Source organism: Perognathus longimembris, chromosome 28 (genome assembly GCF_023159225.1).
Source record: "Perognathus longimembris pacificus isolate PPM17 chromosome 28, ASM2315922v1, whole genome shotgun sequence".
NCBI classification, from domain to species: Eukaryota; Metazoa; Chordata; class Mammalia; order Rodentia; family Heteromyidae; genus Perognathus; species Perognathus longimembris.
This window is the reverse complement of record NC_063188.1, coordinates 63,599,466-63,626,034: the sequence shown is the minus strand read 5'-3', so window position 1 is coordinate 63,626,034 and position 26,569 is coordinate 63,599,466. Positions and strand designations below refer to the sequence as shown.

Below are 26,569 nucleotides of genomic sequence, written 5' to 3'. Positions count from 1 at the left end.
AGACTTTCCTACCTGGGCTGCCTTCGAACTTCGATCCTCAGATCTCAGCCTCCTGAGTGGCCTTACTTTTAGTACCAGTTTCTCAAAGGAAGTACTAGAAAATGTGTATGGTCTGAAGAACTATACTAACAATATTTAAACCAAACAAAGAGTACAGTCTCCTGAAAAAGCTCCATTGTTTTGAGAATTTTATTCCTCTGCATTCCACATTCTTATGTTTACCACTTGGGTACTTGTAGTTTGTCTGTCCAAAACTATTAAGTACTTCATTTCATCCCCATTTCCTAGCCTGTTGGTTACTTGACAGCCCCAAAGGGCATTCATGGAACAACAGCGTCAACAATGGCTCTCTTGTTGACATCATTTTAGAAGGGTGGGTCTGAATAAGAGAATAAGAACCACTGAGAAAGCCCCACCACGATGAGGTAGGGGGAAAGCGGTTGGGCCATGTGGACTTTCATTTACACCCCTCCCCTTTTGGTGGGGGGGTTGTTAGAAAATTGATTCTTAGAGTAACCACGCCATAAAATCCCTTGAACACTTCCAGTTTTGGCCCCAATTAGCCATTTTACTTTTGTTTTTGTTTGTTTGGGTGTAGATTTTTTGTTTTGTTGGGGGGGGGCAGTCCTGGGGCTTGAATTCAGGGCCTGGGCACTGTCCTTGGCTTCTTTTTGCTCAAGGTTAGCACTCTACCACTTGAGCCACAGAGCCTCTTCTGGCTTTTTCTGTTTATGTGGTGTTAAGGAATCGAACCCAGGGCTTCATGCATGCTAGGCAAGCACTCTACCCGCTAAGCCACGTTCCCAGCCCCTGCTTAGCTATTTTAGATGTCATGGGATTAGATGTCTGGCTCCCAAAGCCCCATCTGTCTTCTTCGGGGCTGAAAGGTGAATCCCTCGAGAGGAGGGGTGCCAAACAGCCGCGGGCTCCTTAGAAACGTTACGGGTGTGGGATGGGGGAGTCAGAAGCCAAGGGGCCCCCGGGGGGGGGGGCGCTGTGGATCTGAGGCAGACTGGAGACCGAAGGGTTCTTTCCCGAGAGGGCAGGGCTGCGGGCCGCCCCGCGGAACTTACTCCTGGCACGCGGAACGAATGCGTCGGGGGAGTCGGCGGATTGGAAAAGAACCCGGAGCCTGACCCGGGTTGCACCAGGGCTGCGTGGGAAAAGGCGAGCGAGTGACATGCAAGCCGCGGAGCGAGGAAGGGAGACAACGTGGAGGTCCAGCCCACGCTCAAAACACCAATCCTAGCACGGCGCCGGGACTGAGGGTTGGGACCGGAGCCATCAGCAGCGGCTGGGCGCTTTTTGGTGACGTACAGTCGGCGCGATGACGCGATGACCTCCTGCGACCTCCACGTCTCAGGTTCCGCAAAGAGCTGTGGGAGCGACCCAGATCTTGGAGAAGGAACGCCAAGATGGCGGAGGCGACGGAGTCTCCCGGAGACCAGGAGACAGCATCGCCCAGGCCCCTGGTGAGCTTGGGAACTGCGACCAAAGGGACCGAGGGTGAGGCAGAGTGCCCCCTAAAAAAAGTTGGGGGATGGGCTCATGGCCTGAACAAGCCTGAGTCCTCCTGCCCGGAGGGCTTGTGCTGTACCCAGTGCTAGCACCAGTCCCAACATTGCACCTGTGCTCTGTGAGAGCTAAGTGCATTCCCTGCCCTGCTTGCTCCTTCCAGCCTCCTGGTGAAAGTCTTCTCCACTTCCCCTTCCCACGTCCTTGGGGCGCCTCCCCGGTTGTGCCCAACTCCTACTATCTCTTCTTCCACTGTTCCCTACCCAGATTATCTCAAGACCTGTCATTAACCCATGGAGTCGCAGTGTTTTCCATAGAAGGAGAAATTACATCCGTGGACAATAGCTTGTGCTGCTTGTAATTAAAGGCTTTCCTTCTGGAATGAACCCCATCCCCACCCGGTGGCATAGTAGTTGCTCAATAAATGATACTTGCATTTTTCTTTGTTGGAGATTAAGCAGAGTGGAGGATTGAGCTCAGCATCAAGTAAACTTGTTTGTAGTCCTAAATTATGTTCATCTCCATTCAGCAAGTATTTATTGAGCACCTTCTGTGTTCTAGGCACCTCAGTAAGGCACCTGGGACAGAGCAATGAGAGAGTGAATTTTTAGGGTTTGGAATGGAGTTCACTGGTAGAAGAATGCTTTCTCAGCACTTCCAATGCTCTGAGTTCCATATCTAGCACAGAGATAGGAAAGAGTGATTTATTTGAGCCACGTTTCCAAGTTTTTATGGAGCACTTGTGACCTTGAGTAAAATCACCGTGCACCCTAGTTTCATCATTTAGAAAGTGTAGAAACTCATCACCAGAATAATGAAAGGAAGGACTGAATGAGCTAACATATCCATGATGCCTATTTTGTCCGAGTCACAAATGTTTAGCTATTTAGCTCATTGTAGTTAGTATTTTCCATCCAAACTGGCCCTCCCCATTCCATGAAGGTTTTTTCCCCCTTAAACTCTCAAATAGCTCAACAGGCTGGACTCAAGTGAGACCTGCCTGCCTCTATCTCCAGAGTGCTGGGATTACAAGTATTAAGTACCATTCCCAACTTCAGTAAAGTTTATGTTAATGTAAGTGGTTCCAGTCACCCATAATTCTATATCCAATCTCCTATTCAACAAATGTTGATTTAACTCTTGCAACATGTAAGACATTATACTAGTTACCTCTGGAAATGCAAAGGGCCTAACCCTATGGTGCCTAGAGTCAGGTTTGCAGGGATGATACAAGTAGCACTGCTAAAATAAGGCAGTACAGAAGTTATTATTTTTTGCCAGGCCTGGGGCTTGGACTCAGGGCCTGAGCACTGTCCCTAGCTTCTTTTTGCTCAAGGCTAGCACTCAACCACTTGAGCCACAGCCCCACTTCTGGCTTTTTCCATATGTAGTGCTGAGGAATCGAACCCAGGGCTTCATGTATGTGAGGTGAGCACTTTACCACTAGGCCATATTCATAGCCCTAGGGGAATTTAAAAGAAGATGTTCTGTTGGTTCATGCCTGTAATCCTTAGTAACTCAAGAGGCTGAGATCTGAGCATCATACAAAGTGAGCCTGGGTAGGAAAGTCCATCATACTTTATTTTTTGCCAGTCCTGGGGCTTGAACTCAGGGCCTGAGCACTGTCCTTGGCTTCCTTTTTCTCAAGACTAGCACACTTGGGCCACAGCACCACTTCCAGCTTTTTCTGTTTATGTGGTGCTGAGGAATCGAACCCAGGGCTTCATGCATGCTAGGCAGGCACTCTACTGCTAAGCCACATCCCCAGCCCCAGACTCTTTTTTAAAAATCTTTATTGAGAATGTGATGAGCGGGGAGGTGTTACAGTTATGCAATAAGGTAATGATTACCACCAGACTATCTCCAGTTAACCACCAAAAAGCCAGAAGTGGAGTTGTGTCATAAGTGGTAGAGTGCCAGCCTTTAGCAAAAAAGCCAAGTGAGTGCAAGAGTTCAAGCCCCAGTACACACACACACACACATACACACACACACACACACAAATATGATAACTGTGTTCACTTGTGGTGATCAAGCAAGCTATAGGAAAGAAGTTATGTTTGAGAGGCCTCCAAGGATAAGGAGTATTTCAAATTTCAGGTGAGTGTAAGAGTTCTCAGATACTGAACACTTGCTGTGTACTGGGACATTGTGTTATACATTCTCTACCTATTTCCTACTTCAGTTACCTGCCTTTTAATTGAAAAAATGCAGGCTGAGAAAATGAGAGGCAAAGAGGTTTGATTTTTTTCCCCCTAAGGTCCATGTCTAGTTAGTGGCCAGGCATAGCATATATCAGGCCTTGGATTTCATCCTCAGCACCACAAACAGAAAAGCAACCATCTGCTGGGCACTGGTGGCTCACGCCTGTAATCTTAGCTACTCAGAAGGCTGAGATCTGAGGATGACAATTCAAAGCTGGCCCCAGGCAGAAAAGTCCCCAGGAGCCTCTTCTCCAGTTAAGCACCAGAAAACCAGAAGTGGCGCTGTGGCTTAAAGTGATAGAGCACTAGCCTTGAGCAGAAGAGCCTAGGGATAGTGCCCAGGCCCCAAGTTCAAGCCCCAGAACTGATAGAGAGAGGGGGAGGGGGAGGGAGAGAGGAAGTGAGAGAGGGAGAGGAGAAGAGAGAAACAAGGGTCTTTGTGGTGTTGGAGATTGAACTCGGGATCTCACAGATGGCACAGAGCTATATTCCCATCCCTCAAGCACTCCTTTTTGAACTCATATTTTCTTTGTACTGTTATGACATTCTTCTTCCAAACTCTAGAATTGCATGTTTTGTGTTTCTTTGCTGCCTGCTACAGCTAGCAGATTCAGAGCAGTATAGTAGAAGGAACAACCTCTGAAGCCAAAAGGAGGTCTGTTCCCATTGGAAACAATTCTCCTGTAAGACTTAAGTGAAGAAAACAAAGAATTAAGTGACCCTGGTGAAGTGGTTCACACCTGTACTCCAGCTACCTGGGAGGCAGAGATCTGGAGGATTATGGGTTGAGGCCAGCCCAGGCAAGACGCTAGTGAGACTCTATCTTGGACAACAATGTAGGAGTAGTGTCTTATAAATGCAATTCCAGCTATGTTGGAAGCCATAGGTAAGAGTATCATAGTCAAAGGCCAGTCCTGAGTAAAATCTTGACACCCTGTTCTAGAAATAACAAAAGCAAAAATAAAAATTAAATAGGGTGGTGTGTGGCTCAATTAGAGGAGCATTAGCCTAGCAAGTCTGGCACCACCAAAAAATTTTAGTGACATTCACATATAGCACACATTCAGTATTCAACATGTGAATTCCATCTACTAGAGCCAAATACCTTTGGCTCAATTGCCATCTCCATCATTTATTACTGGTGTAACTTTTTTGTGCACTGGTACTAGGTCTTGATCTTATGATTTTGAGCTCTCATTCAGCATTTTTGCTTACAATTGGCACTCTGCCACTGGAGCCACACCTCCAATTCTGGCTTCTTGCTTTGGAGATAAAAGTCTTGAATTTGTTTCCCCAGGCTGGCTTTGAACTTTGATTCTCACATGTCAGCCTGCTGAGTAGCTAGGAGTAGAGACGTGAGCCACCAGTGCCTGTCATCTATGTCACTTTTGAGCAGATGACTTGACATATCTTGACTTCATTTTCTTCTGGGCAAAATTACAATAAAGGTACTAACATGGCAAAGTTGCTGTAAGGAAGAAATGTGTTAACACGTATAAGACACATAGCAGGAGCAGGAGAGTCAGTTCTGCTTCTGTCACTGTGGCACAGTAAAGACCTTGACTGCTCTTTGCCCTTGTTCCTGGGAGGTGGCCTCTAGATGCTTAGAACTTCCTGAGTGATGGGATTTTCAGTATTCATTGTGAGCCCTGGTAGTCTCTAACAGGCTCCTTAGATGGTTTGTTATCTTTTGATTAGTTAAGAAATGTTTACATATTTATTGTAGTGTTCGCTCAGCTTATTCATTTCTGAAAAAAAAGTTTATTTTCCCACAGTGTTGGACAACTCTCTTTGCCAGTTCAGAATACTGTTTATCCTTCAGCACTCTCAAAGTGGCTGGTGTGATTTTAGTGAGATATTTGTGATTTTAGTGAGACATCTGTGATACTGTGATTCTTATTTCTGTCCCAATGCCTTCTTTGAATGCTTTCAGGATTTTCTCTTAATCCTTGGTGTCTAGTAGTTTGAAAGTTTAGCTTTGTGGATTTCTTTTTTCATTTTGGCTTTGAGTGTTTATCTTCCTTTGTGGGTATGCCAGTCCCAGGGCTTGAACTCTAGGCCTGGGTACTGTCCCTGAGCTTTTATGCTCAAGACTAGCACTCTATCACTTGAACCACAGCTCCACTTCTGGCTTTTTTTGGTCATTAATTGGAAATAAGCCCAGACTGGATTTGAACTGAGATCATCATATCTCCATTTCCTGAGTAGCTAGGATTATAGCCATGGAGTTGCTGGTACCGGGCATTGGATGTTTGTCCTGACTGTAGCTCTCTAGGCTTAGATATGTCATTAAATTTTTTTTTCAGGACTGGGGATGTGGCTTAATGGTAGAGTACTTGCCTAGCATGCATGAAACCCTGAGTTTAATTCCTCAGTACCACATAAATAGAAAAAGCCATAAGTGGTTCTGTGGCTCTAAGTGGTAGAGTGCTTGCCTGGAGCAGAAGAGCTCAGGGACAGTGCCCAGGCCCGGAGCTCAAGCTCCATGACAGACAAAAAAAATTCAACCATTATCATTTTAAACATTTCTGTTACATCTGTCTTCTCATTCTAGAATTCTGAGTTTATAAGTTGATAGGTGTTAGATGCTCTATTCTACCCCCCACCCCCAGAGAGTCTATCAGTGTTGCCCAGTAGACTTCAAACTTACCATCTGTTACTATGTTCATTTTTTTCTAGTGCTACTCTGTCTGTGTATATGTGCATGTGCGCACGTGCATGCATGCTGCTTCTAGGGTCTGAACTCGGGCTCTGGGCACAATCTCAACTTTTTCACTCTAGGTTGGCTCACTACCACTTGAGCATCTCCAGTCAGCTCCAGATTTTTCCTGGTTAATTGGAGATAATAGTCTCCTGGACATTCTTACCCAGTCTGCCTTCAAACAGGGATTTTCAAATCTTACCCTTCTAGGTCTGTAGGATCAGAGGCATGTACCACCAGCTCTGGTTAGTGCTGCATTCTGATTCTTAGGCTTTTCATCTTCTTGTATTCACCAACATTCCTGCATTTGTTTTCCCTCTGAAGCCCCTTGCACATTCATTATAATCATCTTATTTTTTTTTCTGATCACTCCAACGTGTGGGTCATATCAAAGCCTGTTTTTGGTGGGGAGGATTTGGTAGAGCTCTCTATTTTTCTCAGAGTAGGAGTTGCTCCCTTTTCTATACCTGCAACCACACTGTCCTCCCTCAGATTTTTCTGTGGGGAGCCTGCAAGTGGCTGCAAGTAAATATTCCTTCAGAAAGTTGTTGCCAGGAGTTTGATTCTTTCCTGCTAGCTATACTTGGCCTTTAGCAATTAATTTAATACCATAACTGAATTCTTTCTCATCCATGTGATGCCTGGTATTGCTGTTTTTTTTTTTCCTTGTCCTGATGGGGAGGATACCCTTCTAAGCCTTCTAGATTGTAGAAATCAAAATACAGTATTACCATGACCTAGTCACTTGTAGTTCTTGCCTGGACGCTGATGGCTCATGCCTGTCATCTTAGCTACTTGGAAGGTTGAGAATGGTAGGATCACGGTTTGAGGCTAATGTTGCTGAACAATTTGCAAAACCTCTTCTCAAACCATGGCTGAGTACAGTGATGCATACCTGTTACCCTAAACTATGTGGGAAGCTGAAATTGGTTGGATCATAGTTCAAGGCCAGCCTGGACATAAAAGTCTGTGAGACTCCAACTCAGTGGAGAGAACCTGGATCAGATGGCACTGCCTGTCATCCCAACAATGATACGAAGCCGAAAGTAGGTGGATCATGGGCCAGGTGCATGCTCAGATAGGAAGCAAGATCCTACCTCAAAAAATAAGAGTGAAAAACAGAGCTGGGGGTATGGCTCAGTTGTAGAGTGCTTAACCATCAGGTGAATAAACTGTGAGTTCAAACCCAGTACTACCAAAAAGATAATTACTCTCATGGTTTTGTATTTAATCCAATATACAGAAAATGCATTTGTTCATTTTTACTGTTTTCTTTCATATTTGAACTAGTGAAGTACTTTAAAACAGTATACAGAGAAAAACATATTTGAGAAAGGCTAGCTTCTGTCCCAGTGTGCTCTATCACCCAATTCTCTCCTTTCCTCTGGGAAAACATCATAAATCATACAGCCTGTTTCTTGTTCATACAAAATAGAGTAGTTAAGTTTTTCATCAGTTGTCTGAACAATCTCATTCTTCATAAAGTTTCATTATGCTGCCTTTTGTTTCATTTATCTTCAACTGTGGCCTACTAGCCTGAAATTGTATGAGAAGGGCTTCCTTCTGTTTTCATAGGAATGCATAGATTCCAGAGTTTTAGGTCACAATAATCAAGTTTAGCAAATGAACATAAGAATTTCAAACTGCTGCGTGCCAGTGCATCACACCTGTAATCCTAGCTACTCAGGAGGCTAAGATCTGAGGATCACAGTTCAGAGGCAAAGAAGGAAAGTCCATGAGACTCACCACCAATTAACCATCAGAAAACTAGAAGTGAGACTGTGGCCTAAAGTGGTAGAATGCTAGCCTTGAGCAAAAGAGCTTCAGGGACAGTGCCCAGGCCCTGAGTTCAAGCCCCACGGCCTACCAAAAACATTTCAGACTGTATTCTTTATTCATTTGGAGAGTCTGATCTAATCTGTAATGTCCTGGTAACTTGGTAAAAAGAAGGCAGCATGAGATTTTGCAATCTCCCTGTTCCTCCCATTTCCCATTACATCTCATGCAATGCTTTCTCTCAGCCAGCAGAGGGCACTGCCACCAACTAAGAAGTGGGACTGTTTTAAAGATCACTTTTTTGTTGAACTGTGAGCCTTTCTAAGGAATTACATCATTTGAGTTCTCCCTCACTCTACCATATTTAGGTTAATACATTTAGGTATGCTTGGATACCACCCTGAAGTGTATATATATTTATAGATTAATTCTAGCTTCCATATATGGGGGAAAACATAGATTCTTTGTTTCTCTAGGCCTGAATTATTTCACTTAACCGTTTTTTTCCAAGTCTTTCCATTTCTTTACAAATGGTACAATATTATTCTTTCTAGTGGAAGAATAATATATACATATGTGGTACAATATTCTAATGGATGAGTATACACACACATATACATATCACATTTTCTTGATCCATTCGTCCATTGAGGGGCATCTGGATTGATTCCATACTCGGGCTATGGTGAATAGTACTGCAATGAACATGATTGTACTGATAGCTTTACTGTATCCTGGTTTGTAATTTTTGGGATAAGAGTGGAATTTCTGGATCATAGGATAGGAATTGGGTACTCAGAAGTCGGGGGCAAGATAAAGGGGAGGGGGATAGACAAATAAAGGAAGAGGGGGGAAATGCAACCCTAAAATTCAGTGCAAGTTCAAAATTAAGAAAATTGAGGGGAAAAACAGGTTGGGAGAGATGAGAGAGAATGATGAAAAAGGGTAGCATGGATTAAGATTCATTATATTCATTCATATACTACTTTGTTGACTAGCAACTCTCTTGTACAACTAAAGATAAAAATAAAATCTTAAAAAGATTACTTTTTATTTAATAGCTGCAGCTGTTATTTCAGTGCTGCTAATTTGTGTCATGTAGATGTTTAGTCCTTGAAAGAAAGGAAATATTGAGAGAAAGAAAGTATTGGGGGCTGGGAATGTGGCTTAGTGGTAAAGTGTTTGCCTAGCATGCTTGAAGCCCTGGGTTTAATCCTCAGCACCACATAAACAAAAAGTGCTAGCCTTGAGCCAAAAAAAAGAAAGAAAAAAGAAACCAAGTACAGAGCCAGGCCCTGAGTTCAAGCCCCAGGACTGGCATTTACTCTTAGTATTTTTTTTTTATTACGTTCCAATTCCTTAAATTGAAAAAAGTGCTAGAAAATTATAGTTCAGCTTTATTGCTTAATGCCTATTGACCTAACATGTACTTTCACCCCAGAAATATCTGGTACCTACTCTAGGAAATGATGTCTTTGAGGAATGCTACAGTTGATTGTAGGCTTAATTTTTTTCCTAATTCTTCTTAGTTTGCAGGACTTTCAGATATATCCATCTCACAAGACATCCCAATAGAGGGAGAAATCACCATTCCTATGAAATCTCGAATCAGAGAACGTGACAGTTCCACCTTAAATGAGTCTGTGCAGAATACTATTGTAAGTTCAACAGATTGACAGAACTTCTCTTCAGCACTATGGAAATAAATACCTAATATGACTTTTGGGGCAGTAGTATTTTTGGTTCACTGAATTTCAGTATATTTTATTTATTGAAATTTAATAATTTCTCCTGATAGTCTTTCTAGGAGAGCAGTTTGGCTACAACTGATACTAAGCTGGGCGCTGGTGGCTGATGCCTATAATCCTAGCTACTAGGAGCCTGATAGTCTGAGGATTGCAGTTTGAAGGCAGACTGGGCAGGAAAGCCCGGTTCACTTAAATACCAAAAAGTCAAAAGTGGAGCTGTGGCTTACATGATAGAGTACTTGCCTTGAGCAGAAAAGCTCAGGGACAATAACCAGACTCTTGAGTTGAAGCCCTAGGACTGGTGTGCACACAGATATATAGACACACACACACAAACACACATACACACACACACACACCAGCTTTTAAATGTTCAGAATACTTTTGCTTCTCTAAATGTAACATACTGACAAAACAAATTTAAAGATTTCAACACATAAATTCAGTATACAAAGTTGTTCATTATAACATTTTTTTGTAAAAGAGGAAAGTTGAAAACAAATGAACAACACAAAAATTCCAGTTGAGTAAATCATATTTACAAGTGGTGAAATGTCAACAAATTACCACAATTAAAAATTTGAGTTGGGGCTGGGGATATGGCCTAGTGGCAAGAGTGCTTGACTTGTACACATGAGGCCCTGGGTTCAATTCCCCAGCACCACATATACAGAAAATGGCCAGAAGTGGCGCTGTGGCCCAAGTGGCAGAGTGCTAGCCTTGAGCAAAAAGAAGCCAGGGACAGTGCTCAAGCCCCAAGTTCAAGCCCCAGGACTGGCCAAAAAAAAAAAAAAAAATTGAGTTGGGCACAGTGTAATCCCAGCACTTACGAGGGTCAATCAGGAGAATAGCAAGTTTGAGGCCAGCCTAATCTATATGAGATCTTGTTTCAAAAAAAAAGTAGGCTAGGGCTGGGAATGTGGCTTAGCGGTACAGTGCTTGCCTAGCATGCATGAAGCCCTGGGTTTGATTCCTCAGCACCACATAAACAGAAAAGGCCAGAAGTGGCGCTGTGGCTCAAGTGGTAGAGTGCTAGCCTTGAGCAAAAGAAGCCAGGGACCATGCTCAGGCCCTGAGTCCAAGCCCCAGGACTGGCAAAAAAGTAGGATAGAATTATCTCTACTCTATTTTGAGAAGTTATATTTGCCTACAGCAGTGTATTGATTAATTTGCCAGATAAACTGTAAATACTGGAAGCCAGTTTATTTTACCTGTTACAAAGAACACCATGTTGCCAGGCTCCAGTGGCTCATGTCTATAATCCTAGTTACTCAGGAGGCTGAGATCTGAGTATGATAGTTCAAAGCCATCCATCCTAAGCAGGAAAATCTGAGAATCTATCTCCAGTTAATCACACACACACAAAAGAGCCAAAAATGGAGGTGTGGCTCAAGTTGTAGAGCACTAGTCTTGAGTAAAAAACCTCAGGGACAGTGCTATGTTTGGCTAAGGAGCTTTTCTTAGAGGTATATATTTGATTTCTCTAAATAAAATATAGGAATGGCCATGATTCTCTTACAGAGTTTTCAAATTTGGAGCAGAACTGGTAGATGGGTCTAGAGGCATAGTTCATTTGGTCTGGTGCTTGAGGACTGGCCTTCACTTCAAGCCCTGTTGGTGAACAAAAAAGGAAATGAAAGTGTTAGATGTTGGCTTAAGGAGTTACTAGAGAAAATAACCCCTTCCTTTCTGGTTTTCGAGAATTAGCCCTGAAATTCAATGAAGAGCTCCCAGGAGATTATAAAATAAATTTTGGCAAAGTAAGTTGAAGGGATTGCCTTGCAGCCTTGGCTATAACAATACAAGTTGTTTATATCTTTCAGATGCGTGATCTGAAAGCTGTTGGGAAAAAATTCATGCATGTGTTGTATCCAAGGAAAAGTAACACTCTTCTGCGGGACTGTAAGTATATGTAGTTTGTGAGAGTTTGCTGCCTAACATTGTACATTATCATTAGTATTTTAGAAGGCAAAGGTGGTAATATTAACACAGAGGTAATTTTGTCCATGTAAGAAATATGTACATGGAAGTTTTGGAAGAAATTTACAAAGGAATATCTGAGGTTGAAAGGGTTTGCTCATTTTATCAACCAGTATAGATCATCTTCCCTTACCCAAAAAATGCCATAGCAGATACTGCAAAACAATACTGCTGTAGGCTACTAACACATCACAAAACTGAATGTGTCCAAGAGAAGGCAGGTGTAATAATGCTCACTTAGGATACCAGCAAATAGCTGTGCACCAGTGGGCTCACACCTGTAATCCTACCTACTCAGGAGATTAAGATCTGAAGATCCTCAGAGCCAGCAAGGCAGAAAGATCTGTGAGACTTATCTCCAAATAACCAGCAAAAAAGAGTAGAGCTGTGGCTTAAGTAGTAGAGCACCAGTCTTGAGAAAAAAAGGAAAGATACAGCACACAGACCCTGAGTTCAAGCCCCAATACCAGCACAAAAGAAAAAGAATACCAGTAAAATACCCAGTAATAATGCCTGAGTTTATGGTACCTTTATTTGCATTTCTGTCATTTCATTTGATGACTGCTTTCTTTGTTAAAAAATAATCTGAAGAGTCCAATGATTATGGTCTTACATTTTGTTTTCTAAAAATTGTTAGGCCATTCACTTTTCTTTTTAAGCAATCTTAATTTTCTTACTATGTTGTTGTTTGTTTTGTTTTGAGACAGAGTCTCTCCATATAGCCCATGTTGACTCAAACTCACAGTCTATTAAAGAAATCAAATCACAGCCAGCTGGAGTGGTCTGTGCCTTTAATTCCTTCCCTACTTGGGAGGAAAATATTGGGAGGATCACAATTCAAGGCCAGCCTGAACAAATTTAGCATGACCCCAACTCAACACAATAAGCTGGACAAAGTGGTACGAACTTATAATTTGAACTGTGCAAAACACCATTAGGTCATAGTTGGAAGCTGACCCAGGGCAAAGATATTGGGCCCTATCCAAAAAAATAACTATAGCAGAAAACTGTCATGTAAGGATACAAGTATCTTTTTTGGGGTGGGGGCAGCCCTGGGGCTTGGACTCAGGGCCTGAGCACTGTCCCTGGCTTCTTTTTTTGCTCAAGGCTAGTACTCTGCCACTTGAGCCACAGCGCCACTTCTGGCCGTTTTCTGTATATGTGGTGCTTGGGGAATTGAACCCAGGGCTTCATGTATACGAGGCAAGCACTCTTGCCACTAGGCCATATCCCCAGCCCGAGGATACAATTATCTTTTGAGAGAAGAAATAAGAATCTTCTGGTTACTTAGCCTGGGCCCAAAACTAGTATTTGAATTTTCTTGCTTTGCAAACACCATATAATTTCCTAATAAATAAGGACTTATTCTATTAAAAGAAGAAACATCAGAGCAGTCTTACGTTGGTCACTGGTTGCATCATCAGGATCATGGGGTACTGGGAGTTGCAGCTAACAAAGGTCACAGACTTTCCCCCTTGTTGTAGAGTGATCAGTGTGGGTAAATGTGGACTTCCATAGCAGTTCTCTCAGCAGAGTGTGATCTTGTATAATACAGTTAACTTTTCTAGGGCTCTAGGTTCTTCATTTTACAGTGGAGACAATAGCACAGTGTAGATTAGAGACACTGATGCTGTAGATCATGTGGCACAGCACCTGGCACTTAGTAGACATGCCACCAGTGGTAGTTATTTTTCTAGCATGCCCCCATATACGTATGGACACATTACTTTTTGTGTGCTGGTCCTGGGGCTTGTGCTGTGCCTGAGCTTCTTTTGCTCAAGGCTAGCACTCAGTACTACTTGAGCCACAGCTACACTTTCAGCATGTTTTGGTGGTTAATTGGAAATTAATTGGAGTGTCTCACAGACTTGCCTGCCTGGACTGGCCTCAAATCGAGATCCTCAAATATCAGCCTTCTGAGTAGCTAGGATTATAAGATGAGCCATCAGCTGCTGGACACATTGTTTTCTCTAATCCTATGGGGCTTATTGTTGTTTCTTTTTTTTTCAGACAGCATCTCAGTTTGTAGCTCAGGCCAGTCTTGAACTCCCCATCCTCCTGCCTTGGCTTCTTGAGTGCTAGAATTGTAGGCCTATACATTCAGAATTGGGAGTCAGGGTGGGGCACAGTGGGAGGCAGCAGAAGTGGAAGCCTTGCCATCTGAATTCCAAGAGCAGTAATTAGAGGGGAGACAGTAGAATAAAGGTGGAAAATGCCACCAGCATATGACTGCTAGAGTACTCCTAGGCAGGATGGCAAGAGGAGTGTATGTCAGCATACAGTAGAAATCTGCTCATCCATGTTTATGTTTATAGCAGCAGAAGTGGAGTTGTGGAATCAACCTAGGGGCCCAGCAGCCCATGAAGGATAAAAAAATACAATTTTAGAGAACAATTAAATGTGTCACTTGCAGGAAAATGTACAGAACTGGAGATAAGCATGTTAAAATAAGCTGGAATGACATGAGTATAAAAGAGATACTATTTGCAGGGAACTATCAGGAGTGTAGAGGAAGGGGAGGCTTATGGTGACGGAGTGTGTGAATGTGATTGGAGAACTCATTATGATCATGTATAATAAAATCACCATGAAACCACTCAAACCTCTCACTTTGTTCAATGACTGTACACTAACAAAACACCAGGGAAAACATTTTTTCCATCAGCATATTTAGGTTGCTGTCTTTTATATGTTTTGCAGTGATTGTTTATGTTCACTGGTATAAGTTTTCCATAGAGTAAACTATAGAAACAGTATCCTTTATACTGTAAAAAAAGGAAAGATTTTATAATGTACCGTTTATGAATACAGTGCCTCTTGATCAATGTAACCCCTTTGAACATTCTTACCCACCACTCCCACCCTACCACTTTCCTCACTTTCCTTAATTTTTAGGTTATGTATTGAATTTTTGCCATTTAACAAAGCAATTTATGTATACAATGCATTTGTTACTCAAGCAGTCATAAATAACTGAAGTATAATAGACTCTATAAGAGCACGAATAGTCCAATTTTTTAGAAAGGCTAAGTCAAAGCCCAACAAAATAAGTACCAGGAAACTTGCAAGGGAGTGGGATGGGGAAAGATAAAGAAGAATGAATGGGAGAAATGGATATAGAATGCAGGCAAAAATGCATTGTATATGTCACAGAACTAAGAAAAATCAGGGAAGGGGTGGATCAAAAGGGGTAGTGGTGAAGATATTGAAGGGATGATAGTTTTGTCACAATGATTTCTTTTTTTTTCTCAAACTGATGTACAGAGAGGTTACAGTTTCATACGTTAGGCATTGGATACATTTCTTTTACTGTTTGTTACCTCCTCCCTCATTCCCCCCTCCCCCTTTCCCTTCCCCCCCAAGAGTTGTTCAGTTCATTTACACCAAACAGTTTTGCAAATACTGCTTTTGTAGTTGTTTGTGTTTTTTACCCTGTGTCTTTCGATTTTAGTATTCCCTTTCAGTTTCCTAGTTCTAATACTAATATACACGGTTTCCAATGTACTCAGATAAGATACAGAGATAGGGCAGGTACAACCACAGGAAGGGGATACAAGAACATCATCAATAATAGAAGCTACAGATACACATGGGACGTTGAAAGTAGTTACATCTGTGATATAACAATCGTTTCCATAACATGGAGTTCATTTCACTTAGCATCGTCTTATGTCTTTTGATCCTCTGCTGTGTCACAATGATTTCTTACACAGTCTTTTGTCCTTGCTTCCTTGCAGGGGATCTGTGGGGCCCTTTGATCCTCTGTGTGACACTAGCACTGTAAGTACCACATATCCTTTCTTTCACATGTGAGCTATGCTACGCATTTATGTGCAGTTTTAGAATTGAAGGTAAAACTGGGAGAGAGAGAGGGAAGGGATGACATTGTCCAAAAAGAAATGTACTTTTTACCTGATTTATATAACTGTAACCCTTCTTTACATTACCACAATAATAACAATACAAAAAATTTTAAATAGAATTGAGGATAGGGCTGGGAATGTGGCTTAGCAGTAGAGTGCTTGCCTAGCATGCATTAAGTCCTGGGTTCGATTACTCAGCACCACATCAACAGAAAAGGCTGGAAGTGGCGCTGTTGCTCAAGAGGTAAAGTGCTAACTTTGACCAAAAAGAAGCCAGGGACAGTGCTCAAGCCCTGAGTTCAAGCCCCAGGACTGGCAAAAAAAAAAAAAATAAAGAATTGAGGGTAAGTTTGACAATATATCCTTTATGACATCTTCTTGTTTTTCTCTTTGAGTTAGGATCTTATTATATAGCCCAAGCGAGCCTAGAATTCATGGTTTCCCTCTCTTAGCCTCCCAAATGCTGGACTTACAGGTGTACACTACCACACTGGCCTCATTGAGGACTTTGATGGCTTCTCTACAACTAACTTTTTTTGTGTTTTTTGTGGAGCTGAGGATGGAATCCAGGGCCATCTGTATGCCAGGCAAGTACTCTGCCACTGTGCTTTATCACCAAAACCTCTTCTCATTTGTTTTGAGTGCTGCTGGTGATTGAATCCAGAGTCTTACACATCCTAGGCAAGTGCTGTACCAACTGAATTATGCTCCTAGATTGAGAATGTGCACATTCACATCATAATGTAGTTATTCTGTATAACGTTACAGACATATTAATAGAAGATTAACCTTAAATAGCTGAACCCTACTTTGTTGCAGAGAAGATGAGTCCTAACACATGACATGACATATTTAGTGACTAAACTTGGATGAGCGTGTGGGTGTTCTGCTTTCCAGACTAGGCAGGACTATTCTCCATCCATGCACAAGCAGCAGGACATGCAGAAAACAAACCTCATGTGCATCTGATTGTCAGAACTAGAGCTGCAGCATGTACAGCCTAGACATGAAAGCTCCCATATTCTGACAAGCACTATTACTAGGCAAGACCTACTTGTGCCTCCTGTGCACTCTGTAGGAGGAATGGGTTATGAGCTTGCTGTTACTATTTTTTTCCTAGATAATGTAATACCAAATCCAAATAGTATAAGTCCAGTATTTGAAACTTTTGACAGAAAATATTTATGTTAACTATCTCATTCCATTACAAAGCAATCTCTTAGTAAGGAAAACATGTGTATATATATATGCATACACATGTGTATATATACATACATGTGTATATATGTACACACATGTACAATAACTTATTAGGTATACAGACTGTTTCCATTTTTAAGCATCTGAACTAAATCCAAATGTACCTAATAGCTAGAGAGTAACTTAGTGCACCAAGTAGTCTCCTAGTTACTCATGAAGCCCTCAATTCTCTGTCACTTGCACATGACTGCGGGCCACAGTGTGACATATTTTGGCTTTTCAAAAAATCCAGCCAGGGCTGGGGATATAGCCTAGTGGCAAGAGTGCCTGCCTCGGATACACGAGGCCCTAGGTTCGATTCCCCAGCACCACATATACAGAAAACGGCCAGAAGCGGCGCCGCTGTGGCTTAAGTGGCGGAGTGCTAGCCTTGAGCGGGAAGAAGCCAGGGACAGTGCTCAGGCCCTGAGTCCAAGGCCCAGGACTGGCAAAAAAAAAAAAAAAAAAAAATCCAGCCAGGTAGCATGCCAGTGGCTCATGTCTATGATCTTAGTTACTCAGGAGGCAGAGATCTGGAAGTGGAGCTGTGGCTCAAGTGGTACAGTGCTGTCCTTGAGTATAAAAGTTCAGGGACAGTACCCAGGCCTTGAGTTCAAGCTTCAGGGGACACACACACACACACACACACACACACACACACACACACACGTTTCGCTACACTGGTTGTGGGACAGCCCTACGCGCTTCTCCCGCCCAAGGGAGGCCAGAGCGTGTCCCGGTTGGGGCTAAACTGAGATGGAGTAGGGCCGTCGAAACCCCCCCTCCCCCGTCCCAAGCCCCCCTTACGTTTAAGAGCAGACACTGGACACGGAGATTTCGGGGAGCCATCTGATGGACTACCGACTTCCGAAAGTTTTATTCAGGGGAGGGGTTTATATAACAGTAATGATGAGGGAGGGGGAGGACTGACCAGGTGCTAACGATAGGCTGGTGAGCATGCCCATCATGGTGATGTCATGGGAACTTCCCGCAGAGGGGGAGACCACAGTCCCCCCAGGACCGGTCCTCTGGGCTCAGGCCGGTGCCATTATGAGACGTGCTTACAGACAGAGGGCGGGGGAGGTTCCACACCCGGGGGCGGGGGGAAGGTGGGAGTGGATAACAGCCAGCAGTCCCAGGTCTTAAAGGTATAGCCATCTCCGACACACACACACACACACACACACACACACACACACGAAAACCCAGGCAATAGTGGCCTTACATGCCTGTAATTTCAACACTCAGGAGTCTGAGATAGGAGAGCTGCATTCTAGAAATTCTAAACCATTTTCGACTACATGGCAGGTGCTAGGCCAGCTTGGTGTATATATTGAGAGCTCCACCCATCACCCGCCAAACAAAAATGAGAGCCAACTATGATGGCACACACCTGTTATCCTAGCTATTTTAGTAGCAAAATGGAGAGAATCTTGGTTCAAGGCTAGCCTAGGCAAAAAGATAGTAGAAAAAGATTCCCTTTCAACAAACAGTCTGGATATGATGGTGCATATCTCTAATTCCAGCATTTTGGGAGATATAGGTAGGAAGAGCATGATCCTGGTCCTTCCTGGAGTAAAATGCAAGACCCTATCTAAAAAGTAAATAAAGCCAAGAAAAGAGGGGGACTGGGGTATAAGAAAATCCAGAGATACTTTAGTTATTGTTTGTGGTGCTAGGAATTGAACCCAGGTCCTCATGCATGCTAGGTAAGTGCTCTCCCATTAAGATAAGTCTCTGACCCCAACAGTACATGCTATCTCTCTCTCCCTCTCCCTCTTCCTCCCCCCCTCTCTGTCTGTCCATCCATCCATCCATCTGGTGGTACTGCAATGTAAACTCAGCATGCTTGCTAGTTAGACATTCTACCATTTGAGCCATGACCTCTTTTTTAAATTATTAAATTAGGTGTGTGTGTGTGTGTGTGTGTGTGTGTTTGTGTGTTGCTCCTAGGATTTGAACTCAAGGCTTGGACACTGTCCCTGAGCTTTTGCTCAAAGATAGCATCCTACCACTTGAGTCATAGCTCCACTTCCAACTTTTTTGTAAGTGGTTTGTTGGAGTCTCACACTTTTCTGCCCAGGCTGGCTTCAACTTCATTCTCAGATCTTATCTTTCCAGTAGCTAGGATTATAGGCATGAACTACTGGTGCCCAGCTGTCTTTTTTTAAAAAATTAGGATCATACTCTGTAGTCTAGGCTGGCATCAATTTCCCAATCCAGCCTCTGCCTCCCGAGTACTAGAACTACATTACTATTAGGTGAAATTATCCAATTTTAAAATAATGTCAAAATATATTTAAAATGGCTTTAAGTTATTGTATGGACCCAAAGTCTCATGTCTGTGAACCACATTCAGCCCTTTATAACCTGTGCTAAAATGGAAAGGACAATCAATTTAAACATAGTAACAAGCTCAAATACTGTCTTGAGGCATTTGTTATTTGAAGAAAGGAAGCCTTGCCAAATACTTATGGCATCTTCTTTCCATCAAGATCTATACATTCCAAATACCATACCTCCAGATGAGATATGGCAACAACATGTGGTTCAGTCTTTGAGAATCCGTGCTTTAACTTTGTTCCTCCATGTAAAACATTAGTTCTCATGCTGTGCCATTGTTTCAGAATGCTGCAAAGAAGCTCTTTGGATGGCGAAGAAGATGGAGGGCCCCAGTTTGCCGAAGTATTTGTCATTGTTTGGTTTGGAGCAGTTATTATTACCCTTAACTCAAAACTTCTTGGAGGAAACATGTGAGTACCATACCTTCGATTTTAACCTTGAATTTTAAGGAAGCCATGCTATTTAGATCTCTCTTAAGGAAAATCAAGAAGTGAGAACCAAACAAAAACTTCACTTGAAAGCATTGAATAACTAGGCACAGATGCTCAAGTCTGTAATCTTAGCTGCTTTGTAGGTGAAGATTCAAGGATCATAGTTGTAGGCCATCCTGGGAAAGACTGGTTGGGACTTTATCTCAATCAATCAGTGATTGCATGGGGTGGCACAAACCTTCCAAGCTGGCCTGTGTATAAAGTGAGAATATGTCTCAAAAAATAACCAATGCAAAAAGGGCTGGGAGACTGGCTCAAATGGTAAAGCATCTGCCTAGCAAGTGTGAGGCCCTGAGTTCAAACCCCAGTACCATGAAGAAAACAATTAACCAGAAAATAATAATAACTACTGAATAGAGAGATAACTTAGTAGAATTAAAGTATATTATTTTGGGACCCTTTAATAAAATTCAGATCTTTTGTCTAGCCCTTATAGTCAGTCACATTTGGGGGATTGGTGGTGCATAGCTTTAAACAAATTCTCAAATAGTTACCTAAGTTGAAAAGGATAAGGAGCACCATGTAAAAAGTTCAGGGGAAGAAGGAGGTGTTGAGAGGGGGGGAGATGGAGAGGGAGAGAGAGAGAGAGAGAGAGGAGAGAGAGGAGAGAGAGGAGAGAGAGAGAGAGAGAGAGAGAGAATATGTATGTGACAGTCCTGGAGCTGGGCACTATCCCTGAGCTTCTTTTTGCTGAAGGCTAGTGATTTACCACTTGAGCAAGCCACTGCTCTACTTCCAGCTTTTTTTTTAGGCTACTGGAGATAAGACTCTCATGGCCTTTCGTGGCTAGGTTGGCTTTGAACCATGATCCTCAGATCTCAGTCTTCTGCATAGCTAGGATTATGGACATCAGCCACTGCTGCCCAGCTAAAGTCATCTCTCTTTTTTTTTTAATTTAATTTTATCGTCAAGGTGATGTACAGATGGGTTACAGTTACATACATAAGGTAGTGAGTACATTTCTTTTCATATTTGTTACCCCCTCACTCATTTTTCTCCCACCTCCCCCCCCAATTCAACTCTTAAGAGCATGGGGAGAGAAAGTACATGCTTAACCCATGGGAGGCCAATGTTAGGGTGTAGCTATAATTATGCAGGGAGACAAGAGTCTATGGTGTGAAAATGCTATGCCACAACCAACTATACTAACGATCTTTGTGGATGCCTGTTGTTTGTAGATCTTTTTTTCAGAGCCTCTGTGTCCTGGGTTACTGCATACTTCCCTTAACAGTAGCAATGGTAATTTGTCGCCTGGTACTTCTAACAGAACCTGGACCAGTAAACTTCATGATTCGACTTTTTGTAGTGACTCTGATGTTTGCTTGGTCTGTAGTCGGTAAGTATGTACTTAGTTCTGTAGACCAGATTAGGAGCAATGAGATTCCAATGTCTGACATGAGTGTTGTAAAATGGATTCTGATTGCATTGGGGTCCAATGTGTCTCAGTCATGTATCTGCATTTATAAAATATGGAAAATCATTGAGTGTGGTGGTCTGTGCCCATAATCCCAGTTCCTTGGAAAGCTGAGGTAGGAGGATTGTGAGTTCAAGGGCAATTTAGTAATACTGTTACAAGATAATATCTTTTAAAAAAGATATAGAGGGCTGGGAATGTGGCTTGGTGGTAGAGTGCTTTCTTATCATGCATGAAGCCCTGGGTTCAATTCCTCAATACCACAGAAAAGGCGAGAAGTGGTGCTGTGGCTCAAGTGGTAGAGTGCTAGCCTTGAGCAAAAGAAGCTCAGGGCGCAGTGCCCAGGCCCTGAGTTCAAGCCCCAGGACTGGCAAATCCAAACCAAACCAAACAGAAAGGTCTGGCCCCGAGTTCTCCAGTGCACAAAAAAAAAGAAAAGAAAAAATGAGATAATGAGTCACAATTTTTTTTCTTTTGAGACAGTCTTGCTATAAAGTCTATGCTAGTCTTGAATTTGCTATCCTTCTGGCTCAGCCTACTGAGTGCTGGGATTATAGATATGTTTCACCAAGCCCAGCCAAGAATCACATCTTTCCTTAAATAATGGGCAGGATTATTAAAATAGGTTGCACTAGATTCTACTCAATCCTGGTATATACAAAGCATAAGTTACTTGTCAAATTGCCTTGGACTTTTTCCTGACAAAATCAGTCATAATGAAAGTAATGCCATCTACAGATTGTTTATTATGGTGCAGGCACAAATTATCTATAGCTTTCACAACAAATGCTAGTCCCATTTTATGGGCAAGGCTGCTTTCCCTAGGTCATATGCATCAAGTTCCAAACCCAAACAGCACTACATCACTTCCTGCTGTAGGTTGTGAGTGTCTTTGCAGGCAGGATGAGTACTCCTTGCCCAAGTAGTTTACATTTTGGATCTTTTTGGAGTTGGGGTATATTTGCAATACACTTAATACAATTTCTTGATCATGGGATTTAAGTCTAAACCTAAACATCATTGATATTTTATATACACTCTTTTTAAAGACCAAGATCAATTTTTTGGCAGTCTTAGGTCTTGAACTCAGGGCTTAGGGCCTGGGCACTGTGCTGAGTACTGTTGCCGAGCCACCGTGCCACTTCCGGATTTTTCTGTTTATGTGGTACTGAGAAACTGACCCCAGGGCTTCATGCATGCTAGGCAAGCATTCCACCACTAAGCCACATTCCCAGCCCAAGGTCAAATTTTTCAGTTCCTTTTTTTTTTTAGTTTTTATTAGTTGTACAAAGGGGTTTCATTGTGACATTTCCATACATATATAATGTATCCCTCTGTCACTTCCCTCCCCCCCCCCCATCCTCCTTAGAGGACATAGCCTAAAAGTTACTTTTTTTCTTGCCAGTCCTGGGGCTTAAACTCAGGGTCTGGGTACTGTCACTCAGCTTTTGCCTCCAGGCTTTTATGCTCTACCACTTGAGCCACAGTGCCACTTCTGGCCTTTTCTGAGTAGTTTATTTGAGATAAGTCTCACAGACTCTTCTGCCCAGATTGGCTTTGAACTGTGATCCTTAGATCTCAGCCTCCTGAGTAACTAGGATTACAGGCATGTGCCCAGTTCTAAAAGTAATTTTTATACATTTTTTAAGTATACCTCAGTTTTTACATCAGCCTGTCATATAAGGTGAATTTTCCACTTGTGGTATCTTGCTGACATGGTTTGGATTTTGGAGCATTTCAGATTGGGAATGTGCAGAAAGCCTTATAAGTACACTTCTAATTTAGTAGACAGTTTTTTGTTTTTTTTTGTAATTTGCCAGCATCACTGTTTATTAACAGATCCAATTACAAAAATAGCATGGCAGACACCTCAGTTCATCCTTCTAATCAGCCTATTGATCTGATCCTCCCTGTTGCCAGCATCTCCACTTTCTACAAAATGGGTGGTCTTCCTCATTCCACTTCATTTGTTAAGGTGAATTGCCTTAACAAATAACATGTGATTGCTTGATCCTTTGGTAAATATGGCATCATCTGTACGGAGGATCTGATTTATGACATCTATTCTCTTGGAAAACACTTCAAGGAAGCATATAACTTCCTGTAGAAAGTTTTTTTGTGTGTGATATTAGGGTTTGAACTTAGGGCCTTGTACTCTCGCTTGGCTTTCTTCACTTAAGGCTAGCCCTCTATCATTTGAGCCATAACTACACTTTCAGCTCTTTGCGGGTTAATTGGAGATAAGGGATCCAAGGACTTTTCTACCAGGGCTGGCTTCAAACTGTGAACCTTAGATCTCAGCCTCCTAAATAGCTAGAATCAAACACACGAGCCACTGTATAAAGTATAGCAATGAGGGGCTGGGGATATGGCCTAGTGGCAAGAGTGCCTGCCTCATATACATGAGGCCCTGGGTTTGATTCCCCAGCACCACATATACAGAAAATGGCCAGAAGTGGCGCTGTGGCTCAAGTGGCAGAGTGCTAGCCTTGAGCAAAAAAGAAGCCAGGGACAGTGCTTAGGCCCTGAGTCCAAGCGCCAGGACTGGCCAAAAAAAAAAAGTATAGCAATGAATGCCATATACTCATTGTTTTTACATTTCAAAAATTCTCTTTACTATTTTGGGGGGAAGGGGACTTTGCTGAGGTTCGAACACAAGACCTTGCCCTTGGTAGGCAAGTTCTCTACCACTTGAGCTATGCTACCAGCCCCTAACATTCTCTTTAAATTGCAGCTTAACGTAGAAGTTCATTGGCTTATTCAGTAGTTTTAATATTTAATATTTTTCAGTGAAGTTATATGTCATTACTCTGAAACATGGATTAAAAACTAAGAAGTAATCTAAAAAAAGACCTGGAAGATTGATTTTTATCAAAGATTATTAAGCTTGGGTGCTTCCCCCTTTATTCCTTCATTTAGAGTCTGTTAATTGTATATTATTATATATACTGTACATATTTAATAGTTCTCTCTATATTACATATTTGTTATTTTATATAATTTTATATTAGCCTATTAAATGTATTTTTATTAGCTCTGTTATTTGGTGTCCAGGCCCACAGATCAGAAACCAGTATCTTAAGCCAGAGGTGTATGGTGTTACGCAATGTACAATCCCAGCACTTGGGAAGCTAAAGATGGAGGGAAGCATGTATGAGGTCAGCCTAGTGTACAGAGAGACACCATGTCTCAAAATTTGTAGAATCATAGGAGAGAGAGGCTTTAACTCACCACATAATTATTAACTCTAAGCCATGTGCAGGTACTGTGCTGGAGCATGCTCCTTAGAGTTCACAGTGATGATACAGCCATGAAGACATGTAGAACCATAATTAGTGTTGAGGTATGAGCTTGAAGTCTGTGCCAGTCACAGGAAGGACACAGAAGACAGAAGTGGGCACTGCTACCTGGAATGAAGGAAGCTAGGTGGTTGTCCATGGACGATTTCCTAGAGGTGGTACTCTTTTTTTTTTTTGGCCAGTCCTGGGGCTTGGACTCAAGGCCTGAGCACTGTCCCTGGCTTCTTTTTGCTCAAGGCCAGCACTCTACCACTTGAGCCACTGTGCCACCTCTGGCCTTTTCTATATATGTGGTGCTGAGGAATCGAACCCAGGGCTTCATGTATACGAGGCAAGCACTCTTGCCACCAGGCCATATTCCCAGCCCCCTGAGGTAGTACTGTTAATGAGTAAACAAATGAGTGGGCTTTTCATGGATGGATGGGGATACCATTCAGAAAAGCATATGATTTCAGAAAAGAGATGAAAAATGCCATAGTAACATAGAAAGAAAGAAAATTACCTATCTTATACATCTGTGTATTACAGCCCAGTTTCTTTATACAAAAGAGTAAGAAATGTCTTCTCCAGGAAATTGAAAACTTTTAAAGCCTTAGTATTTGAAACCACGAGACCTCAGCTGTGGAGAGATCACAATATCTAAGTGGACTTTTTTTACATTTTGATTTTTATGGTGCTGGGGATGGACCCTAGGGCCCTCTGTGCATGCTAGACAAGTGCTCTACCTCCAGCCCTCTCAGTGAAGTTTTACTGTGATTCTTTGAGGGTTATAAATACAAGAGAACCTTGCTGTAATTCTGTATTCCAAATTTTGTAACCAGCCTATTGAAGTTTAGTCAGTGTTAGTGGTATTGTATTATATTAAGTATTGCTTTTGGTTTTGCCTTTGTCTTGTTTAGCCTCTACAGCTTTCCTAGCTGATAGCCAGCCTCCAAACCGCAAAGCCCTCGCTGTGTACCCTGTCTTCCTCTTCTATTTTGTCATCAGTTGGATGATCCTCACCTTCATCCCTTAGGAAAGGAGGACAGAGTTGAAAGCAGTGGACTGAAGGCTTGTTGGAATGATCCAGTTTACCATGGAGCTTTGACTCTAGACCTTTCTTATTTGAATTGGAGGTATGAAGAGGGAGCCATACAGCATGCGGCACTGCCATCACTTGTGGAAGGAACTGATGTTTGCAAGGCTGTCCTTTTCCCCTTACTGTTATTCCTTTCCAATATACGTAATATGATACCTCCTTCTGGCAGGGTGTTGTCAATGTGATCCATTCAGGTGACAAGCAGTGACTCAAGAAGCACATGGAAACACCTTACAAGTTGAATCAAGTTGAAAACTATTGTCAGCTTTGGGAATGCCAATTTAGGTGCAGCTCTTAAACACATTGCCTTATGACTATTAGAATATGCCTATCTTTTCCTAAATAAGAATGGATAGTCTGTATCCATTTTCTTTTTCTCTCAAGCTAAAAAAGGCAATGAAACTTTGGGGAAGGGTTTGTAGATGTGGGAGGAGCAACCATGCACTAACCAATATTCAGATTGTCATCTGAGGCAATCTGGTACCTGTTGCTTTAAAAACAACAACAACAAGAGCATAGGACATGTAAGTAAACTGGTCTTTTTGCAGTGACCTTTCTGTCGTGCTTACCAGCACCTAAGGTGGCATTGTAGATTTCAGTCTTGCTCCCCCTATTTCTGAATATACAATATTAACAGTCGATGTGTAATTTTCCTTTGTCTGAAATGCCCAGTGGTCTAGTGCCGGGGTTTATCCACATAGCTGTCTCAGAAGTTTTGCTTGGTAGGAGCTTAAATGCATGTGATCGTATGGCTACCCTCTGCTAGGTGCAGTTTCCATGTAGCACAGCTATAAGGACCTCTTTATTTTATACATTCCAGCCAGTGGCTAGGAAGAAATACTGAATGGCCAGTCTATTTAGGCAAGTGGATGAACAGAGGATTAAGCATCCTGATAGCTACTAAAAAAAGAGTAGATG

General features: G+C 42.3%; 1 protein-coding gene across 1 annotated transcript; it reads left to right on the top strand.

The window, feature by feature from the left end:
* The first annotated feature begins 1,088 nt into the window (after positions 1-1,088).
* On the top strand, positions 1,089-26,144 carry Yipf6 (Yip1 domain family member 6). The gene is made up of 7 exons (XM_048335934.1): positions 1,089-1,472; positions 9,726-9,854; positions 11,768-11,846; positions 15,662-15,704; positions 19,654-19,779; positions 21,039-21,196; positions 25,473-26,144. Exons 1-7 carry the CDS (start codon positions 1,416-1,418, stop codon positions 25,586-25,588), a joined length of 708 nt encoding a protein of 235 aa, XP_048191891.1. The 5' UTR covers positions 1,089-1,415; the 3' UTR covers positions 25,589-26,144.
* The last annotated feature ends 425 nt before the right edge of the window (positions 26,145-26,569 follow it).